The following is a 23,069-nucleotide window of genomic DNA, read 5'->3' on the forward strand; positions in this document are numbered from 1 at the left end:
GCAAGGCCAATTATAGAGCAATATCCTCCGCTGGTGAGATGATGAGTCGGTTGTTTCCAACATTCTCAATGTGCATTCTCATTGTGATTCTGGACTAGGTCGTGATTTCATCATCCTTTTCACAGAAAGGGTAGCGTAAATGGCATTAATCGATATCATGATATCAATTGCGCGAACTTCACATGTATACCATATCGCCTAAAACTGCTATTCTTATAGTCTATAGACGCCACACTGTTGTCACATGATCTTTCGCAATTACAGCCATGATGAGAGAAATTACGTAAATGTGAAAATCAACATTTCATACAAGAGCCTTTGTATAAAACGTAGTTTAATCCGCGATTTCATTTAAATACAACCATCATCATCATTGGTTTATTAGCAATTTTATCAGTTCAATACACCACAAAAATGCGATACAATGAAAAGACAGGAAGATGTCGAAAGGACTTGGAGTAGTCTATGGAATGAGACACCCACCTTGGCCTAGGCGATGTAAAGAGGACGCATGCACACTGAATGAAAGTACAGAAGATAGTATAGAAAAAGAAAGCGACAATAAATAGGGCGGCATGGCGTGGGAAGCGAGATCGATATATGTCAGTCGTGGTCCGGTGATCTTGAGGATGGACTGTATTTATTTAGTAGTAATTGCTTGTATTTCGACTTGAATGTGGACATGCTCGTCGATTGTCGGATGGCCGGCGGGATACTGTTCAACACATCAGGTCCGGCATGTTTGATAGAGTGATTTTCTTTTCGGTCGATCATATGATATTTGGACGACGCGGCCGCACGTGTGTTGTACCTGTGCGCTTTTGATTACGAGGTAAAGAAGTCATTGAAATATTCGGGGCAACGACCGCAGTGGAACTGATACATAAACTTGGCGATTTCTAGTTTCCACATATCTTCTATGTTTAGGACGCCGAATCTCTTCAGCAGCGACTTGTTGGATGGGCAGCCAGGCCCATTTCGGGCCATAGCTATGATTGGGAGTACTTTATGCAGTAGTTTTTGCAGTGGCTTGAGTGCAGTTTTACTGGCAGCCCCCCAACAGAGGATGGCTTAATGTAACTTCCATTGGATTAAGGATTTGAAGAGTATCAGAAGCTTCCATGCTGCCATGAAGCGCCTATAAGGCTGTAGAACAGGCCGCACTTCAGTGATAATTTAGTTTCTAGGGACTGAATATGACTCTTCCAGGACATGTTCGAGTCTAGTAAAACCCCGCGGTTGCATGTATATTTCTCCATTAACAGTGTGATCCGCTTGACTCTGTAATCGGGGACGACTGCGCCAACAGAGATTTGATGGCAGCTTTGGGCACCGAGTACATATGCACGTGCCCAACCCGATACGCAATGTTTCCTTTGACTTCGAGCGACAGTTACTTCTACATATTCAACCAAACGTGGTCATTTTATGTAAGTATATAATAAATAGGTATATACGCACATGTTGTTAAAGTAGTCATACTTGCTACGCGAGTAAAAGTATGGAAGCAAATCTTTAAATTACTACTCAATTACAACTATATAAGGAACAATTTCAAAGTCATATCAAAACTACTTCAAATAGAGGTAAATAATGAACATCTAAAAAGTACTCAAGTATATGGTTCCAATAACTAGAGTTGGTCCATGGGTCGCATAGTTATACCATTGAATTGCAAGGTACATCTATACTCGACACGTAAATTGACTATTTCCCAATGACGCTACAAGCTGGTTTAGTTTTTGAAGACATAGTCATGTGCCATAATACAGGGGCTGCATTGCCAAGTTGTCAGGACAATGGCCTGAGAAAGTATTATACAATTAGGCTAAACCTATAAGTGAGCACTCGGATAAAGTAGAGGTACCGCGTTACTGACCACGTCTGTGTATATATACTTATAGAGACATGTAGGTCAGATATAGTAACGCAAACTTTACATAAGCATGTTATAGGCGAGTAATTTTGTTGAACGTTTTCGTGCTACTCCATCTATCAGCGGTTTACTCGCTGGTTTGGCGTTTTTAGGAACTTTGGGAAATCGAGCCATGTTTTGACGCGGTTTGCCATGCGGCAGAGCTCCCGCATGTCTTCAACGTCGAAAACCTGACAGTGTACGAGTACACCCCGACGGAGAGATTGCTCGCCCAGAGAATGGGATATTACTGGACGAATTTCGCCAAATACGGAAATCCAAATGCGCCCTCCGCAGGGGTCGGTATTTATACAATGTACGCAGCGCTGTGCCGTTATCACCGACTTGACTTGTCGCATCGCAAGCGGGAGCCGATATGGGAGCTGTCTATTGGCCGAAATTCAGAGAGACTGGTTCCGACGACAGTTATTTCGCCTTGCAAATCAACGGGGACGCTGGTGACTTTGCGATGCCGAATCCTTACAAAGAGATTTGTGATTTCTTTGACAACCTAGACTCGTATGCGGATCATTTTAAATGGCCGTGATAGCGACAACGCTTGGTAGTGCAATACAGATATGTCTAACCCAGATTGTTGGCGGTTTTTTCACCATTTCCCAAATCCAAAGTAAGCATTTGTTCGACTGGCGATATAGCCAACATATATACGAGAATAGATATGTTGATAGGCATAAAGTAATCCGGCAAATCATAGGATTCGCTTCCGTGATATGACGTCACCATCAACTCATTGCCGTTCGTGATTATCACCTCGTCCGTCGATATTGGTAGTTGCGGAAGAAAGTAGCTTGAAAAACCTAAGTATTTTAAATGTATTTTGACATGGAATTTCGAATAAGGATACACCTTGACGATCGTATCGAATACGAACTTGGATTCGGGCATGATACGAAATTAATTCACGATCTCGATTAGAAGTTGGCTCTAGGAATATGATTTTTCCCTGTATTTGTATTTGATGATACTAGATTTACTCAGCAATAATGATGATGCATGTCAAATCTACCTTACGTTACGTCCAGTCATCAGTAGGATTGCGTATTCTGTATCGCATTGTACATTGTGTGTATTAGGCGGATAAAATGATAAATAATTAAAGACTTGGTCACCGTAAATACTATTTTATTCATAATCCATTGTTTTCGACGGCAATAACTCCGCTTCCACTGGTTGGAATTGAACCGAATTTGGGGAACATCGTTTCCATAGACAACCTAACACTTTCGTGGGGTGAACATAAAATTTTCAAATTTTTTGTTATTGATTTTTAGATAATAAATAGAAACTTTCTTCTGTAGCAATTCGGCTACTGGCTGGAATTTAACCAAATTTGGCGTGTACGCTTTAAATTAGGTATAACCTAATAATTTTATCAAGTAGCCAGTACGATCTCAGAAAAGAAGTCATTTTTGAAGACCCCCTAATACCTACACATAAGTAGTTAGTATGATCGGTCGTGATGCGCCATTGGTTCTTATGGGCGGGGTGGTGACGGGCTGGAAAACCGGGGGTGGTGAGCGGCTCTTATTTCTTATGGCGGGGGTGGTGAGCGGCTATTGCGTCTTATGGCGGGGGTGGTGAGCGGCTCTTATTTCTTATGGCGGGGATCGTGAGCGGCTGGAAAACCGGGGGTGGTGAGCGGCTATTGTGTCTTATGGCGGGGGTGGCATGGTGCCATTGTGTCTTATGGCGGGGGTGGCATGGTTACCTTTTCGGGTATAGGCTGCGGTCGTGATTCGCCGTGAAAACTCGTGGTCGTGACTCGCCTTTTTTGCTATAGGCGGTGGCGGTGATTCGCCTGTCGTGTATTCTTACGGGTTCTGTGGTGATTCACCATGTGTTCTTATGGGTGCGGTCGTGATTCGCACTTTCAGGCATCTCTTGCGTGGTGTTGAATAGTCACCAACAATAACCGCGCAAACGGAAACGTGGCTTGCAAGAGGATTTACGCAGTGCGTGCGACAGACGGCGATTCGAATATCAACAATAGTCGCGTTCGCAAACGAACACTTCAAAAAGATGTGAAATATTTGCAAAACCCCGCGATCGCTGACAAGATAATGACTCGGGTGACATGATAACGTTACAGGTATAGGCTGTGGTGGTGATTCGCCATGTGTTCTTATGGGTGCGCTCGCACGTCGTACTTTCAAGTATAGGTATCTCTCGCATGTCGTATTGGAAACTCGTGTTGGCTCGCTCACGCCGTGAAATTTTAGTAATCAGTTTGTCGCAGAACTTGATTTCACTCGTAAGATTTAATAAGTAACGAATAACAGACCGCCAGTGTCGGTAACTTGAATAGCGACAAATTGTCACTTATTTCCGCTCTAACCCTAATCCTTTGTGAAGTGAACGCTTATTCAAAAGGTTGTGATATAATTTTAAAATCCAACAACCACTCACCGGATAATGCTGCAGACATAGCAATCCCTCATGCCCGCTCACAAGGTAATATTTCGGTAATTAGTTTGTCACAGAACCGTCGCAGACGGTGATTCAAAACCAACAATTTGTCACTTGCCCGCGATCGCTATATGTTTTGACACTTCAGAAGAGTGGTTGACTTTAGTTGCGTGATACAAATCATGAGAATATTCAATCAATGCGTCAATTTGTCAACTCGAAATGAAACTCACTACACAAATCAAGTCGATTCGTATCTGAATGTTTTAAATCGGTACAACTCTAATCCTTTGACAAATCCCTTAACGCGTTTTTGTTGAATCGAACGTAACCGAATATTACTGACGCCGACTTTCAGCCGCATCGAATTATTCGCACATTCCGCGTCGCTGTTTTCACACTTATAGAATCAATACCAACTATAACTCTACAAGAATCAAGAATCACAAGTATGTGCATTACACAGTTATTGTCTTTATTAACTTGAAATCAAACACTTAACAAAAACACGCAACTAATCATTTGGCAACTCTAGCATTACCAAAAAATTCCAGTATTGTTGATTGAAAATCCTTGAGTCATTATTATCAAAAATGTTATAGTACCGCATCGGGATCCATTCGCGGGATGTACTAAAGGTAAATCCAAATAATCCACATTCGCGGGATGTACTAAAGGTAAATCCAAATAATCCACATTCGCGGGATGTACTAAAGGTAAATCCAAATAATCCAGAATGAAATATTTGGACTTTGACATAGTGTGAATTGAAATATATTGACAAACATGACTACCAACTTTGATCCAGTCACATTTCAAGATCATACTTTGAAACAATCCTTGAAACTTACAACTCTATTCGCGATCTTGCTTTCCGTTTGCCAAAGAGACATTTTAACATCTTACCATACTCAAAAGAATTATTCATAACATTAACCGGTGTTAAAAATATAGTTTTTACTTACTTGATTATATCACTACAACTCGCAAACTTGAATTAATTCATCCTGGTTGTATTCATATGACGATATTACTTCTCCGTGTCGGCGACTTGAGATTAACATAATATGCTTGAGTATACGAGATTTGAAAGTCCGACCAACGTAGTTGAGAATTCATTTCTTACAATCGAACGATGGTGTTATATTCAAAGTTATCATGCTGTGAACATAAGGATTGACACATTGATTTGACATATGAGATTTTGTAATAGTTGATCATTACTTTATTATTAAATTATTTGCGTTAATTAGACCCGGCGTTGTGGTAAATGTTATGACAGCAACAAACTTTTCAGTACCAATGTTATTGACATATTAAGCTGTAAAACTATGTGTGTCTGAAATGTTCTTGATAGGAAAATTACTCCACCTTGGTAAAAATCACTCTGCGTATCGCGGATATCAGAAAATATTTCCAGTAACCAAGACTAAAGATGAAACGACAATATCGGTATTATTACATTCAGCAATCAGTACAATTATTAAAATCTATCGTTTGCGATAAACAGCACTAAAGATGTAATAATTCCAGTATTCATACATTGAACATCCGATACAAAATGCTTTATTATCCCGATTGCCAACGGGTAATTGAAACGACTATGTGTAGAATCAGTATATCACAATATCGTTACTATTGAATCCAACGATTTATTGTCGGAATTTGTGACAGAGAATTGAAACATATGCACTTTACAGAGTATGAAAATATCACTTTGAGTATCGAGTACCGTTCGAAGCTAGCGATCAATTCTTAATCATTTCAGTAACTCCCCATTGTGTGTGCTAAATGTAAAATATCGCGAGGTTATACACTCTAAGACTTTGATTATTGTAAAAATATATTGTGATATGTTTGTTAGATGCATCCAATTCAACTAGAAGTGTCTAGTGCCCAACACTCGTAATATCAAAAAAGTACTTGCTAGACTGTTATTTGCTAAACGTGTTTTGTATTGTTGTTCATTTCTAGTATTGATTGAAATCATTCTTGAACCCTCAAATAATAATTCCCGACATGAAACCAAGCCGCTGAAAGTCGTTACCATCACGAAGATACAATGTGTACGATGTTTGTCAAATGTGTCCTACCTGGCCAACAGAAAACAAATTTCACTAGCTTGGTAATGAAACCGAAGTCTCCATTCGATATTTTGTTTGTGTCAAATACTTTACAATGAACACATTTGCGTGGTTGAGCTTTACATCATCAAGCTGTTATTTGTAAATCAAGATTTCGGTAAACTTGTAAATGTATCGTTTAACTAACTGACATTTAGTGATTGGGGAACATACCAAACGATACACATCCATCTCCGAAATACTGCATTGATCTTAATTTCCATCATCGTGATAAGCGAAGTACATTTGTTTTGAATTCATAACAATAGGCTTTTCTATGGCGCGATAAATTATTGACAAGTTCTGCTCAGAAGATTGGTTGCATATCACTAAAAATAATATACCACACATATTATTACTGTTACTCCATTCATAGGTATTTTTCCTGTTGTCGATTTTCAAACGAGTAAAATTTATTACTTGAGTTGCTCTGCTTAATGTAAATGTAAACTCACCCGTCTTTCAACAACAAACAATGTTAAAAAAAGTATACAATCAAACACAACAAGTTTTACGATACTAATTATTATCCCACATAACCCATTTCTTACCGAAGCCATACGAAATATATTCATGTTACACGAAAATATTCGCTCATGCTACAAACCTGTACAATGATTGGTGGTGCGTTCAAACTGTTTCGATACCTCAACAACTTTATTGTCTGAATGGTTGTTCATGTATCTTAATAATCAAGTAGTTCAACACATAACTAGTATTACCAGAAACACCAGAGTTGTTTACACAAAAGTTTGTATGTGTACAGTATGCGAATACCATGTGCAAGTCCAGCACAATTGTGGTATCCATACGAGTTTAGTTAACACAATTTACGACACCGAGGTCGCCTCATCTTTCGTAAGACAACAAACCAAGGCTTCAGGATATGTCCATGTCATAACAATAAATCAGCTACTCCAACAACAGAGTACATATGTTTTCTAGTTACGGTGCTTACATCTTACACACAATTCATCACATGGTTGTCCTCACAACAAAACAGCTAGAAGATGTTATCATACAAAATGGTCGTTATAGTTTGCACACCAATGGCACATCGTACAAGTAACAAGTCTCGAGAATCCAGTTATTCAAAAAAACGTGAAAGTGTTTCTACACCAAGTCGTTGTGTTGACGAAATCGTATATTGTAATATCATGATCGATTTGCATTCGTTGGTTACAAAATGTCACTACTCAAAATAATTATTTTTCACTCAAACACAAACGCATACTTGTCACCATTCGTTTCATCAAGCACGAGTTCAAGAAACCTGCTACGACATGAATTGTTATTTTTATGTTGTGTAAATAGGTAATAATTAATTTTAGTAACACTATATCAACATCATCGAGTTGCGCGAATAGATTTACATGTGGTCTTGTGGTTTTAATCGAAGTATACAGCACGGTCTAATGTAGAGTCATCTCTACTGTACAGCAACTCGGTAATCGAAATGCATTAAAATTTAAACAACGATCTTGTTTCGTCGCACCAAAAATATGTTTACTATCGCGATACTCTGCACAGGCCGTGTAAATCCTTTTCACACTCGTAATAGTATACCAACAGCTACCGGCGACGACGTTTAACAATACCAACAACACTAAACATACGATACCTACCCAAGTAAAATTACCATTTTCACCTGGAGGTCGGTCGTTACCCGAGTAGAAATACCATTATCCTTTGGAGATTTATCGTTTACCCAATGTAACAAGCCCCTTTTCCTTTGGTAATCTATTTTTTCTCTGAGTAACAATCCTTTTTCACTTGGAAATATATTTTTTCTCTGGTTAACAAACCTTTTTCACTTGGAAATATATTTTTTCTCTGGTTAACAAACCTTTTTCATTTGGAAATATATTTTTTCTCTGGTTAACAAACCTTTTTCACTTGGAAATATATTTTTTCTCTGGTTAACAAACCTTTTTCATTTGGAAATATATTTTTTCTCTGGTTAACAAACATTTTTCACTTGGAAATATATTTTTTCTCTGGGTAACAATCCTTTTTCACTTGGAAATATATTTTTTCTCTGGTAACAAACCTTTTTCACTTGGAAATATATTTTTTCTCTGGGTAACAAACCTTTTTCATTTGGAAATATATTTTTTCTCTGGTTAACAAACATTTTTCACTTGGAAATATATTTTTTCTCTGGGTAACAATCCTTTTTCACTTGGAAATATATTTTTTCTCTGGGTAACAAACCTTTTTCACTTGGAAATATATTTTTTCCCGGGTAACAAACCTTTTTCCCTGAGCAACAAACCTTTTTCACTTGGTGATCCGTCGTTTACCCGAGTAAAAATATCATTTTCCTTTGGAGATTCGGCGTTTACCCAGTGTAACAATACATTTTTACTTGGAAAAATACTTTTACCTAGAGTAACTAATCATTTTCTCCTGGGTAACAAACCCTTTTCGTCTGGAAACTGTCATTTACCTGAGTACCAATACCGTTTTCACTTGGAAATCTATCTTCTCCCTGGGTAACAATATCATTTTCGTTTTGAAAACTGACAACCACACCGGTCAATTTGATATTTTTGTATATTGTTACAACGGACAGTGACAAAATATACACCAACAACGACTCCGATACATTTGTGTAATCGCATACTCACTTGTTCTGGTGCATCCATCAAAATCGACGGTTAGCCACACACACACACACACACACACACACACAATACCAATGCGCTATTTCGATATGACTGCGATGTCCGGGTTCGTGCTTTAGATTTTCCAGAACCAATCCGTCTAAAGTTGTAATCCCCCGCCTTTGTTAACTGGTTGATACACGGATAACAATCTTCGGAAAATGTAGGAACGCATACTACCCATCGTGCTAACGATTCCAGGTTACTTGTGATTAATTTCCTTGCTCACCCTATACAGATTATACGTACAGCGATATGTAGTGGTAATCGGTTTGGTCAATACATATCGCCCCATTCAGTATGGAATTACAAACCCAATACAGGTCAGTTCATAACCGGATCCGGATATTCAATGCAAAGCGATAAAACAGAACCAACGACCAAATGTAATTAAACATGTAGATTCACAACCCTTGATTTTTTTTCTTCGTGAAAAATGACAATACATATCGAATATATATTTTACGATGGTTCAACCCTGCCAAGTATTCACGTAAATGTGGTTTATGACATTACATACAATGTATCAGTGTATCAATGTTGGGTGTTTATGCACACATCGGTATAACCCATAGACAATATCATCATACCCTCCAGGACTTCGTTATTGCATCGTGAGGTCAATAAAATCAATCGGTGGCATGGACGACAGAAGGCTTGGAGATCCAATGTAAAATTCAGACAAACAAACGGATATATTTGGCCATCTTGGTTATTCACTCAACTACCATTGGTGCTCTCGATACAGCGAACGGTACAGTATGCAACGCATATCATTAGAGTGATATATCCACAGATAAATATGGGGCCTGGCCACAATAATTGTATCGAGATTTAACCCAGATTACTATCCGTTCACTGATTCACTCGATGGTTTTAGCAACTTGTAACAACACAAGATAGATACGACTGGAATTACTAATATTCATAATGTTTATGATTAGTGTTGTTACCGATCGTTCACTAAGTCGATATGAATATTCGAAAAATCGGATATCACTACTCTCAACACCAGTGATTCGGTTTAAGTTTAAAATCGATTTGATAATGTAATCCAAGGTGTGTTTCTGTGGGATCTGCTAACCTTTACGAGAGAGTGCTGTCTCTTTGACACATGAAACAATTATTATCAACCACACCTTGCGTGCATCGATTTGTCGGCGTCGTACAATTATTGTGGCCAGGCCCCATATTTATCTGTGGATATATCACTCTAATGATATGCGTTGCATACTGTACCGTTCGCTGTATCGAGAGCACCAATGGTAGTTGAGTGAATAACCAAGATGGCCAAATATATCCGTTTGTTTGTCTGAATTTTACATTGGATCTCCAAGCCTTCTGTCGTCCATGCCACCGATTGATTTTATTGACCTCACGATGCAATAACGAAGTCCTGGAGGGTATGATGATATTGTCTATGGGTTATACCGATGTGTGCATAAACACCCAACATTGATACACTGATACATTGTATGTAATGTCATAAACCACATTTACGTGAATACTTGGCAGGGTTGAACCATCGTAAAATATATATTCGATATGTATTGTCATTTTTCACGAAGAAAAAAAATCAAGGGTTGTGAATCTACATGTTTAATTACATTTGGTCGTTGGTTCTGTTTTATCGCTTTGCATTGAATATCCGGATCCGGTTATGAACTGACCTGTATTGGGTTTGTAATTCCATACTGAATGGGGCGATATGTATTGACCAAACCGATTACCACTACATATCGCTGTACGTATAATCTGTATAGGGTGAGCAAGGAAATTAATCACAAGTAACCTGGAATCGTTAGCACGATGGGTAGTATGCGTTCCTACATTTTCCGAAGATTGTTATCCGTGTATCAACCAGTTAACAAAGGCGGGGGATTACAACTTTAGACGGATTGGTTCTGGAAAATCTAAAGCACGAACCCGGACATCGCAGTCATATCGAAATAGCGCATTGGTATTGTGTGTGTGTGTGTGTGTGTGTGTGGCTAACCGTCGATTTTGATGGATGCACCAGAACAAGTGAGTATGCGATTACACAAATGTATCGGAGTCGTTGTTGGTGTATATTTTGTCACTGTCCGTTGTAACAATATACAAAAATATCAAATTGACCGGTGTGGTTGTCAGTTTTCAAAACGAAAATGATATTGTTACCCAGGGAGAAGATAGATTTCCAAGTGAAAACGGTATTGGTACTCAGGTAAATGACAGTTTCCAGACGAAAAGGGTTTGTTACCCAGGAGAAAATGATTAGTTACTCTAGGTAAAAGTATTTTTCCAAGTAAAAATGTATTGTTACACTGGGTAAACGCCGAATCTCCAAAGGAAAATGATATTTTTACTCGGGTAAACGACGGATCACCAAGTGAAAAAGGTTTGTTGCTCAGGGAAAAAGGTTTGTTACCCGGGAAAAAATATATTTCCAAGTGAAAAAGGTTTGTTACCCAGAGAAAAAATATATTTCCAAGTGAAAAAGGATTGTTACCCAGAGAAAAAATATATTTCCAAGTGAAAAATGTTTGTTAACCAGAGAAAAAATATATTTCCAAATGAAAAAGGTTTGTTACCCAGAGAAAAAATATATTTCCAAGTGAAAAAGGTTTGTTACCAGAGAAAAAATATATTTCCAAGTGAAAAAGGATTGTTACCCAGAGAAAAAATATATTTCCAAGTGAAAAATGTTTGTTAACCAGAGAAAAAATATATTTCCAAATGAAAAAGGTTTGTTAACCAGAGAAAAAATATATTTCCAAGTGAAAAAGGTTTGTTAACCAGAGAAAAAATATATTTCCAAATGAAAAAGGTTTGTTAACCAGAGAAAAAATATATTTCCAAGTGAAAAAGGTTTGTTAACCAGAGAAAAAATATATTTCCAAGTGAAAAAGGATTGTTACTCAGAGAAAAAATAGATTACCAAAGGAAAAGGGGCTTGTTACATTGGGTAAACGATAAATCTCCAAAGGATAATGGTATTTCTACTCGGGTAACGACCGACCTCCAGGTGAAAATGGTAATTTTACTTGGGTAGGTATCGTATGTTTAGTGTTGTTGGTATTGTTAAACGTCGTCGCCGGTAGCTGTTGGTATACTATTACGAGTGTGAAAAGGATTTACACGGCCTGTGCAGAGTATCGCGATAGTAAACATATTTTTGGTGCGACGAAACAAGATCGTTGTTTAAATTTTAATGCATTTCGATTACCGAGTTGCTGTACAGTAGAGATGACTCTACATTAGACCGTGCTGTATACTTCGATTAAAACCACAAGACCACATGTAAATCTATTCGCGCAACTCGATGATGTTGATATAGTGTTACTAAAATTAATTATTACCTATTTACACAACATAAAAATAACAATTCATGTCGTAGCAGGTTTCTTGAACTCGTGCTTGATGAAACGAATGGTGACAAGTATGCGTTTGTGTTTGAGTGAAAAATAATTATTTTGAGTAGTGACATTTTGTAACCAACGAATGCAAATCGATCATGATATTACAATATACGCTTTCGTCAACACAACGACTTGGTGTAGAAACACTTTCACGTTTTTTTGAATAACTGGATTCTCGAGACTTGTTACTTGTACGATGTGCCATTGGTGTGCAAACTATAACGACCATTTTGTATGATAACATCTTCTAGCTGTTTTGTTGTGAGGACAACCATGTGATGAATTGTGTGTAAGATGTAAGCACCGTAACTAGAAAACATATGTACTCTGTTGTTGGAGTAGCTGATTTATTGTTATGACATGGACATATCCTGAAGCCTTGGTTTGTTGTCTTACGAAAGATGAGGCGACCTCGGTGTCGTAAATTGTGTTAACTAAACTCGTATGGATACCACAATTGTGCTGGACTTGCACATGGTATTCGCATACTGTACACATACAAACTTTTGTGTAAACAACTCTGGTGTTTCTGGTAATACTAGTTATGTGTTGAACTACTTGATTATTAAGATACATGAACAACCATTCAGACAATAAAGTTCTTGAGGTATCGAAACAGTTTGAACGCACCACCAATCATTGTACAGGTTTGTAGCATGAGCGAATATTTTCGTGTAACATGAATATATTTCGTATGGCTTCGGTAAGAAATGGGTTATGTGGGATAATAATTAGTATCGTAAAACTTGTTGTGTTTGATTGTATACTTTTTTTAACATTGTTTGTTGTTGAAAGACGGGTGAGTTTACATTTACATTAAGCAGAGCAACTCAAGTAATAAATTTTACTCGTTTGAAAATCGACAACAGGAAAAATACCTATGAATGGAGTAACAGTAATAATATGTGTGGTATATTATTTTTAGTGATATGCAACCAATCTTCTGAGCAGAACTTGTCAATAATTTATCGCGCCATAGAAAAGCCTATTGTTATGAATTCAAAACAAATGTACTTCGCTTATCACGATGATGGAAATTAAGATCAATGCAGTATTTCGGAGATGGATGTGTATCGTTTGGTATGTTCCCCAATCACTAAATGTCAGTTAGTTAAACGATACATTTACAAGTTTACCGAAATCTTGATTTACAAATAACAGCTTGATGATGTAAAGCTCAACCACGCAAATGTGTTCATTGTAAAGTATTTGACACAAACAAAATATCGAATGGAGACTTCGGTTTCATTACCAAGCTAGTGAAATTTGTTTTCTGTTGGCCAGGTAGGACACATTTGACAAACATCGTACACATTGTATCTTCGTGATGGTAACGACTTTCAGCGGCTTGGTTTCATGTCGGGAATTATTATTTGAGGGTTCAAGAATGATTTCAATCAATACTAGAAATGAACAACAATACAAAACACGTTTAGCAAATAACAGTCTAGCAAGTACTTTTTTGATATTACGAGTGTTGGGCACTAGACACTTCTAGTTGAATTGGATGCATCTAACAAACATATCACAATATATTTTTACAATAATCAAAGTCTTAGAGTGTATAACCTCGCGATATTTTACATTTAGCACACACAATGGGGAGTTACTGAAATGATTAAGAATTGATCGCTAGCTTCGAACGGTACTCGATACTCAAAGTGATATTTTCATACTCTGTAAAGTGCATATGTTTCAATTCTCTGTCACAAATTCCGACAATAAATCGTTGGATTCAATAGTAACGATATTGTGATATACTGATTCTACACATAGTCGTTTCAATTACCCGTTGGCAATCGGGATAATAAAGCATTTTGTATCGGATGTTCAATGTATGAATACTGGAATTATTACATCTTTAGTGCTGTTTATCGCAAACGATAGATTTTAATAATTGTACTGATTGCTGAATGTAATAATACCGATATTGTCGTTTCATCTTTAGTCTTGGTTACTGGAAATATTTTCTGATATCCGCGATACGCAGAGTGATTTTTACCAAGGTGGAGTAATTTTCCTATCAAGAACATTTCAGACACACATAGTTTTACAGCTTAATATGTCAATAACATTGGTACTGAAAAGTTTGTTGCTGTCATAACATTTACCACAACGCCGGGTCTAATTAACGCAAATAATTTAATAATAAAGTAATGATCAACTATTACAAAATCTCATATGTCAAATCAATGTGTCAATCCTTATGTTCACAGCATGATAACTTTGAATATAACACCATCGTTCGATTGTAAGAAATGAATTCTCAACTACGTTGGTCGGACTTTCAAATCTCGTATACTCAAGCATATTATGTTAATCTCAAGTCGCCGACACGGAGAAGTAATATCGTCATATGAATACAACCAGGATGAATTAATTCAAGTTTGCGAGTTGTAGTGATATAATCAAGTAAGTAAAAACTATATTTTTAACACCGGTTAATGTTATGAATAATTCTTTTGAGTATGGTAAGATGTTAAAATGTCTCTTTGGCAAACGGAAAGCAAGATCGCGAATAGAGTTGTAAGTTTCAAGGATTGTTTCAAAGTATGATCTTGAAATGTGACTGGATCAAAGTTGGTAGTCATGTTTGTCAATATATTTCAATTCACACTATGTCAAAGTCCAAATATTTCATTCTGGATTATTTGGATTTACCTTTAGTACATCCCGCGAATGTGGATTATTTGGATTTACCTTTAGTACATCCCGCGAATGTGGATTATTTGGATTTACCTTTAGTACATCCCGCGAATGGATCCCGATGCGGTACTATAACATTTTTGATAATAATGACTCAAGGATTTTCAATCAACAATACTGGAATTTTTTGGTAATGCTAGAGTTGCCAAATGATTAGTTGCGTGTTTTTGTTAAGTGTTTGATTTCAAGTTAATAAAGACAATAACTGTGTAATGCACATACTTGTGATTCTTGATTCTTGTAGAGTTATAGTTGGTATTGATTCTATAAGTGTGAAAACAGCGACGCGGAATGTGCGAATAATTCGATGCGGCTGAAAGTCGGCGTCAGTAATATTCGGTTACGTTCGATTCAACAAAAACGCGTTAAGGGATTTGTCAAAGGATTAGAGTTGTACCGATTTAAAACATTCAGATACGAATCGACTTGATTTGTGTAGTGAGTTTCATTTCGAGTTGACAAATTGACGCATTGATTGAATATTCTCATGATTTGTATCACGCAACTAAAGTCAACCACTCTTCTGAAGTGTCAAAACATATAGCGATCGCGGGCAAGTGACAAATTGTTGGTTTTGAATCACCGTCTGCGACGGTTCTGTGACAAACTAATTACCGAAATATTACCTTGTGAGCGGGCATGAGGGATTGCTATGTCTGCAGCATTATCCGGTGAGTGGTTGTTGGATTTTAAAATTATATCACAACCTTTTGAATAAGCGTTCACTTCACAAAGGATTAGGGTTAGAGCGGAAATAAGTGACAATTTGTCGCTATTCAAGTTACCGACACTGGCGGTCTGTTATTCGTTACTTATTAAATCTTACGAGTGAAATCAAGTTCTGCGACAAACTGATTACTAAAATTTCACGGCGTGAGCGAGCCAACACGAGTTTCCAATACGACATGCGAGAGATACCTATACTTGAAAGTACGACGTGCGAGCGCACCCATAAGAACACATGGCGAATCACCACCACAGCCTATACCTGTAACGTTATCATGTCACCCGAGTCATTATCTTGTCAGCGATCGCGGGGTTTTGCAAATATTTCACATCTTTTTGAAGTGTTCGTTTGCGAACGCGACTATTGTTGATATTCGAATCGCCGTCTGTCGCACGCACTGCGTAAATCCTCTTGCAAGCCACGTTTCCGTTTGCGCGGTTATTGTTGGTGACTATTCAACACCACGCGAGAGATGCCTGAAAGTGCGAATCACGACCGCACCCATAAGAACACATGGTGAATCACCACAGAACCCGTAAGAATACACGACAGGCGAATCACCGCCACCGCCTATAGCAAAAAGGCGAGTCACGACCACGAGTTTTCACGGCGAATCACGACCGCAGCCTATACCCGAAAAGGTAACCATGCCACCCCCGCCATAAGACACAATGGCACCATGCCACCCCCGCCATAAGACACAATAGCCGCTCACCACCCCCGGTTTTCCAGCCGCTCACGATCCCCGCCATAAGAAATAAGAGCCGCTCACCACCCCCGCCATAAGACGCAATAGCCGCTCACCACCCCCGCCATAAGAAATAAGAGCCGCTCACCACCCCCGGTTTTCCAGCCCGTCACCACCCCGCCCATAAGAACCAATGGCGCATCACGACCGATCATACTAACTACTCACATATACTACGCCCGGCTGTAACCCTTCAGCATATAATGTTACCGTTTTCCAAATAGAATACTTATGGTTTTGTAACTTGCCAACCGTTTCCTTAAGATTTCTAAGCACCTTCTTACATATAATAAATATTGATGTTGTACACTTATCAACTGGTACATTGACTTCGTTATTGAGATAACAAGTCACTGGCCTTTACTGTAAATTTGCCTCTCTGCATATAGATACACTAATGATCAAGTAAGTTAGCCTATAAGCGGTCGTTTACATGCGAAGCAATATGTGAATACATCACAGCATGTCAACAAATACATTCATGTAAGCTTTGTAATACGCAATGAAACGATAAAACATATCATGCGAGTTTATTGACGGCCACTCTCACGCTAGCCTTAAACTTGGTAACGATGTTATTTCAAAGAATGCAGCCAAACTGAATTTCAGATGCGACAAAGTTGAGATACTTTCTGATCTATAGTAGTCAAATAGTGAGTGCATAGGAAAAATCAAATGCAGGCATATTATCATTAGAGAAGACCTACAAAACATAGCCGACAGCGTGATGCTATATAGTGGCCCTAAATTATCAGTGATCTCCATACGAATCCAAGCTATCGCAGAAGTCACAATCCCCTTCGTCAAGATTCTTAATCACAAAGTCACCAAGACCCGCAGAAATGTGCATAGCATAGTAATCATTTGAGCCGGCGTTCCTAAATTTAGGCCAAAAAACGGCGTTGATATCTTCTCCGTTGAGTTTCTTCTTGTCGTTCCGCTGTAAACAGGGGGCATTGAAATCGTCGATAAGTATTCGGCAGCGTAAAGAATAAGGTATACCTCATTTGGATCACCGTTTGGATTTCCATATTTCGCGAAATTTGTCCAATAATAAGCCATTCTCCGGGACATCTCTCGTTCCTGCTCATCGTATCTATATGTTGTCAGGGTCTCCATATTGAACACGTACGGAAGTTCGGCAGTATGGCATACCTTGTCGTTGCATGGTTCAAATCCCCAAAGTTCCTTTTCATAATCAATGACCATAAATTAGCACACTCTGTCACACTCAAATCCCCGCATACCAAGATTTACCTTAAATGACCAGGTTTCGTTAAATATGTAGTAATAGGAATCGGGTATCATGCGGTTCAACGAATATCTTGTAGGGCACATGAAGAGGTACCAGGTGGTAAGTACTTCCAATACGTCCCTGTTGTCGCAGGACGGGCCATCGGCAATGGCACACTATACCGATTAGGAGACTTTAAGTCAATAGTGTGATGGAGAAATACAAAATCGCCTGTGGTTTGAGCCGAACTCAAAAACTTACCAACGGCTGATATCTGTCGATGATTTGAGGAGCATCCAGCTTCATCATACCATAAACTACCGCCCTGTATTCGGCATTAGATATTTCACTGGGAAATGTTCCGTATATGTAGCTCTGTGCTTCGTGTTGAGTGACACCCATCATACACGGAATTTGGACGGCCTCACCCTACAAAACAAAGATCAGAGAAGGTAGTATACCGGACATGTCGGACGTCTGTCTCCGAAACCAAGTCTTGCATTATAACGACAGCACTTTATAATCGGTGACGTTGTCATGATCTAACCACTTTTGATGAAGGAAGTTGCCCCACTGCACTGAAATATTGCATCACTAATCTGCATGTGGGCCTCTATGTCAAAGGTGTTCGACATTTTTGCTTCTCACGATCGCATTTGGCTATATAGGCTAGCGCACGGCTGCATTCCACACGACAGTGATAATGGCCCACCTATGGAGGCCAAATATTCATCGTCAATTCGGTACCTCACCGAGGATAGTACTTGTGATTTTTGTGCCATCTCTGTTTTCTTGGTGAATATACATTACGCAGGAAAGTTTCTAGTATATTAAAAGAAGAACGCCTAGTAATAATGCAATGAAAAGTTACCGGGATCGGTTGTTTAGTCGCGCGGGCCGCGGAAATTTTTTCAGCCTCATGAAGGAATATTCTCGATAGCATTGGTAGTTGCACAATGCACATAGGCCTATTTTACCGTCAAATATTATTTTGTTTCATGTCTTTATTTCTTGACCTCCCATCGGGATTCCTGGTATAGAACAATATATTTTGGAATCGCTCTAACGTTCCAGAAAACCCGTCATTCGTGAGACGCTTACGAATACAAATTGGTATTTCTTTATGCGGTGCATCATTTTCCTCTGCGGTTCGCATTTGTACGGTGGGGCTCGGATTGAAAAAGCACTATTATATTAAAAACGAAAAATCAAGTCAACCTGAATCGCGTAGCGCAAATGACATTTTCGAATTGAATTGAAATCTCTTAAAATTTTGAGATCCAAATTTTTAATTCGAATTGCATGTTGACTGTCGCCAACACGCTATAACTTAATTATATGTGGACGGCCGCATAATTTTTGCTCTGCAACTGCAGGTCGGCCATCTCTGCTCCGTATAAACCAGGGAATTGTTATTGGGTCCGGCTCAAGTCGCGGCCTATAGGCGGCGTAGCTCACTTTCAAGTTTGGTCATAAGCGTGCTTGTCGTTCAAAGCAATTGTGCAACTGACAAAGCTATTGTAAAAATTGACTTGCAATCAGTAAACTGAGAAATTGAATATACGCGTATAGCTTTAGCTTAGCGATATTACCTTCCCGAAAAGATCGACCGGCTGTTCCGGTAGGAAATCACCGTCAATGACCGGTCCCCATGGTTGAAAAAGTAAGAAGAGCTTGTCAAAGCCGACGACTTCGTAAAAATTGAGTCTAAACGCCAGCTGAATCTCGTCCGTCGTCCTTACAACACGAAAATTCTAGCCCAGCAGGATGCGATAGAAAAGGAAATGAAGCATTTACAGCTTTCTCAAGCAATCCATGTCTCCTCGCACGCAGCCTGCCTTTTCCGCAAACCTCCCCCCGTACTCCATCGCGTTGTTCCTATCTCGAAAAGGCAGACTGAATGGATTGCTCTGCATAATACACTGTTGAAATATATCTCGATTCTTTACGTATGGCGAAGTCATCAGCACTCCTATGGATTCTGCCCCGGCGCTTTGACCGTATATCGTTACCTATGGTAGCAGGGAGAGTAATAAATCTTCACAGAGACATTTAAAACGAAGACGCGCGCACTGGATGCCATACCTTGTTCGCATCACCCCCGAAGGTTCGTATGTTTTCCTTTATCCATTCCAAACTGCGCACCTGGTCCTGAATCCCATAATTACCGATAGCCGCATCTTCTCCTGACCCTTGCACCAAAAAGCCGAGCGGTCCTAGCCTGTTAGAATTCGGTTCGTTTTTGACCGTTTAATTTCAATCAATCGTGACCGTTTTATATCGTAAATCCGAAGCGAATGGGCCACATTTCGTGCATTCGATCAGTTGTGCGATTGTATATGAAATCTAGATACGAATTGTCCGAAGTCCGAACCATTCATTATTAAATATTGTAAAAAGGCATTCCCCGTCGATTGCTCCATGCACTGCGGGTGGAATGTGCAACGCAATACGATATTCCTGTCTCTTATCGGGTATCAGCAAAATATGCCTGACGATTACAAAAGACTGATTTACGCTGTGAGACAAGAAAACGACAAAAATGTCCCTAAAGCATGTATGTTACTAAAATATTCCACTTATACAAAATACCTCGAACTAAACTGCATTCTATTCTACCAGCTTCATCCGCCAAAGTACGTATATGCCACTTGATCGGGAGAGATAAATTTCAATCATACACGTCTTCGGTCCAACCATATAATCCGCATTTGTAGAATTTATAGTGACTATTAGACAATTGTGGTAACGATACTGATACCTGTAATTAACTGTGACTCCGATAACGTTTCCTAAATTGGCAAGAAAGCGGCTGTCGTATAATACTTGAGTGGCTGATCCGATTAGGAAATTTCCTCCATAGAAAAACACCATAACTGCCAGAGAGTCATCATCTCCGTTTTGCTGTTCGGGGTCGATAACATAATGCTCCGTGCTTATAACGTCGTCACTTTCGACTGTTGACATGACCGACCGAGGAACCCAAATATTCAAAAACAAACAGTCTTCCGAAAATTGGTCCTGCGACACAAAAGTTGCAATGTCATTATTCGCAGCGATCCAGCAACATTGTTCATAGACCCACCCCTTCCGACCATCCCTGTATGCAAGAGTCTCTTTCGTACGTAGCATTGTAATATCTCTCATTATACGGCACGGGCCTGCGAGGATTTTTCCATCGATATTGCCCCACTGGCGGCTGACTGAACGGGATACCTCTAAACATCCCTGCCTCGGGTGTGACCAAGCCGACGACATCGCCTTCCGTTGCTGACAAAGCAAACTGTTAAAAAGTCAATTAGTCACAAAAAATTCTTCGCCTACTCTTGGCTACGATTTTGTCCAATTGAGGTCCTTGAGGTCCTTCCGATACCGGTTCGCTCTCATCGGGTCCAAGAGTTAACACTAGTGTTACCGTCAACACAATAGCGATGGTGACTGTTCCAATAATCGCTACAATAGCCGATTTCCTCATTTTCAAACCTGTACATGTTGGATCGCTTTATCATTACTTAGCGAAACTGCATTAATCAGATAGATGGCGATGGATAATAGCGACGCTAGTCTATTACTGTACTGCCAAATATAAGGGTGAACCGAATGTACCACATCAGCGGCGGGTTTAGGAATGTACCACGCAATTATTAGTAAATTATTAGTAAAATGCTGGTCAAACAATAACTATATGAGATGAACTGAGTTGATTGCGGGCTAGGAGTTCGCTCATTTATTAGATTTGCTAGTCGTACTTTTCTAGTCCTAATAATTCATACACATACGGAAAGGACGAGCGGTGAATTGAGCAGTACAACATGTCAAATGTCCTACACCGACATCGTATAATCGTGATTTTTAATCGTAATCTGTTACGACAATAACAGCATTTCAAGTAATCGAGTAATCAAGTAATCGCAATCGATTGCGTTCGAAAATACCCGAAGTAATCGCAATCGTAATCGATTATTTCACACATCTAATCGATTTCTTTGTAAAAGAACGATTGCTATTTTTTTGCTCAAGGACTATGACATAAGCTGATGATCATTAGGGCAACTTTTTGAAAATTTTGCAACTTTTTTTTTACAACTTCCGGCAGCTTCCTGAATACTCGGAAGTTATGTAGTTTGGTGTTTTATACTGATGTTTGGAGGAATCTCATATTGCAACTTTTTGCAGCTTTTCTTCATTTTTTCATGCAACTTTCAGCAGCTTTTTCGATTTTTCATACTACTTTTTGCAACTTTGTTTCGATTTTTATGCATCATACTTTTTACTGGAAATATTTGGCACTATATGTAAATAGATCGCTTGACTATTTCACTGTCGTTCAAATTGGAGGTCCCATCTGATTTAACGTACACTTAAGCGCGGGTCACACGTACGTACAATATTCAGACGCGGCACCACTCGCGGAAATCTAACTCTTTGATTAAGACGGATGTTACGTCACCATGGGGTGGGAATCACCGGTACGGTACTTACAAAGCTTTAACGTTGGGCTGGCACATTTGATTTTTTGCCATATAATATATATGCTAGCCGATGCGGATGATACGGTAGAACTTGAAAACAGGAATAGAATGCTCTATCTATGCACATTGTACAGACAATCCACGGCATTGCTGACAGCTATTTGTAGAAGCAATATTTTCATTGGCAGTGTCATTCAATAAAAGACCGCATTTATATTTCAAAAGGCAATCGTATCGTAGTGATTTGCGATCGATTAGGTGTGGGTAAGTTGTAGTTAGCTTGTCGGGCACAACAGTTGCTTGATCGATAAAGTCACGATGAAATGAAAAACTGGCGTAGGCCTAATAATAATGATCCAGCCACGATCTCATATCATATCAAACATGGGTTGGGTGTCAGTGAAAGTCAGATTCGTAATCGCCTCGTCCATCATTGCACGGCCCGTGTCGTTATCATTCTACATAGCACGTGTTCCGATCTAAATATTTGAATTCTTGTGGTTGCTAGAGCCAATATTTTCACATCTTTTAATGGCATGAGATTCGTTCTTATTAAATTACCAATATGAAGTTATTTTATCGTGTAATTCTGAAGTTATTCTTTACGCATATGGCTTGTTATTGGTATTACAAATGCCACATAGTTCACA

At 38.9% G+C, this 23,069-nt stretch overlaps 2 protein-coding genes across 3 annotated transcripts in view; one reads left to right on the forward strand and one right to left on the reverse strand.

The window, feature by feature from the left end:
* Positions 1-1,294: 1,294 nt before the first annotated feature.
* Positions 1,295-23,069, forward strand: part of LOC145446089 (acylcarnitine hydrolase-like) — a 282,243-nt gene continuing 260,468 nt past the window's right edge. Inside the window, exons 1-2 of one of the 2 annotated variants that reach the window (XR_013917205.1) lie at positions 1,295-1,430; positions 2,029-2,218. Coding sequence is in view for 1 of the 2 variants with exons in the window: in XM_080324278.1 (XP_080180404.1) it covers positions 1,317-1,430; positions 2,029-2,430 (516 nt within the window). In the remaining variant the exon portion in view is untranslated. Of the gene's footprint in view, positions 1,431-2,028; positions 2,506-23,069 lie in introns of those variants that run through there. The other variant, XM_080324278.1, reaches the window with a different exon arrangement.
* On the reverse strand, positions 17,188-21,462 carry LOC145446072 (crystal protein-like). The gene is made up of 10 exons (XM_080324256.1): positions 21,272-21,462; positions 21,033-21,217; positions 20,709-20,968; positions 20,033-20,168; positions 19,745-19,959; positions 19,540-19,684; positions 18,209-18,376; positions 17,971-18,123; positions 17,716-17,901; positions 17,188-17,653 (listed from the first exon to the last, which is right to left on the reverse strand). The coding sequence occupies exons 1-10, from the start codon at positions 21,420-21,422 to the stop codon at positions 17,465-17,467; spliced, it is 1,788 nt and encodes a 595-aa protein (XP_080180382.1). The 5' UTR covers positions 21,423-21,462; the 3' UTR covers positions 17,188-17,464.

This window comes from Botryllus schlosseri, chromosome 9 (genome assembly GCF_051294905.1).
Source record: "Botryllus schlosseri isolate E-star chromosome 9, Bs_hap1, whole genome shotgun sequence".
NCBI classification, from domain to species: domain Eukaryota; kingdom Metazoa; phylum Chordata; class Ascidiacea; order Stolidobranchia; family Styelidae; genus Botryllus; species Botryllus schlosseri.

Coding starts and splice junctions, on each gene's coding strand:
- LOC145446072 (XM_080324256.1), bottom strand. CDS start 21,422: ATGAGGAAATCGGCTATTGTAGCGATTATTGGAACAGTCACCATCGCT. Junction 18,124..18,208: donor TCGACAGATATCAGCCGTTG/GTAAGTTTTTGA, acceptor TAATCGGTATAG/TGTGCCATTGCCGATGGCCC. Junction 17,654..17,715: donor CAAACGGTGATCCAAATGAG/GTATACCTTATT, acceptor CCCTGTTTACAG/CGGAACGACAAGAAGAAACT.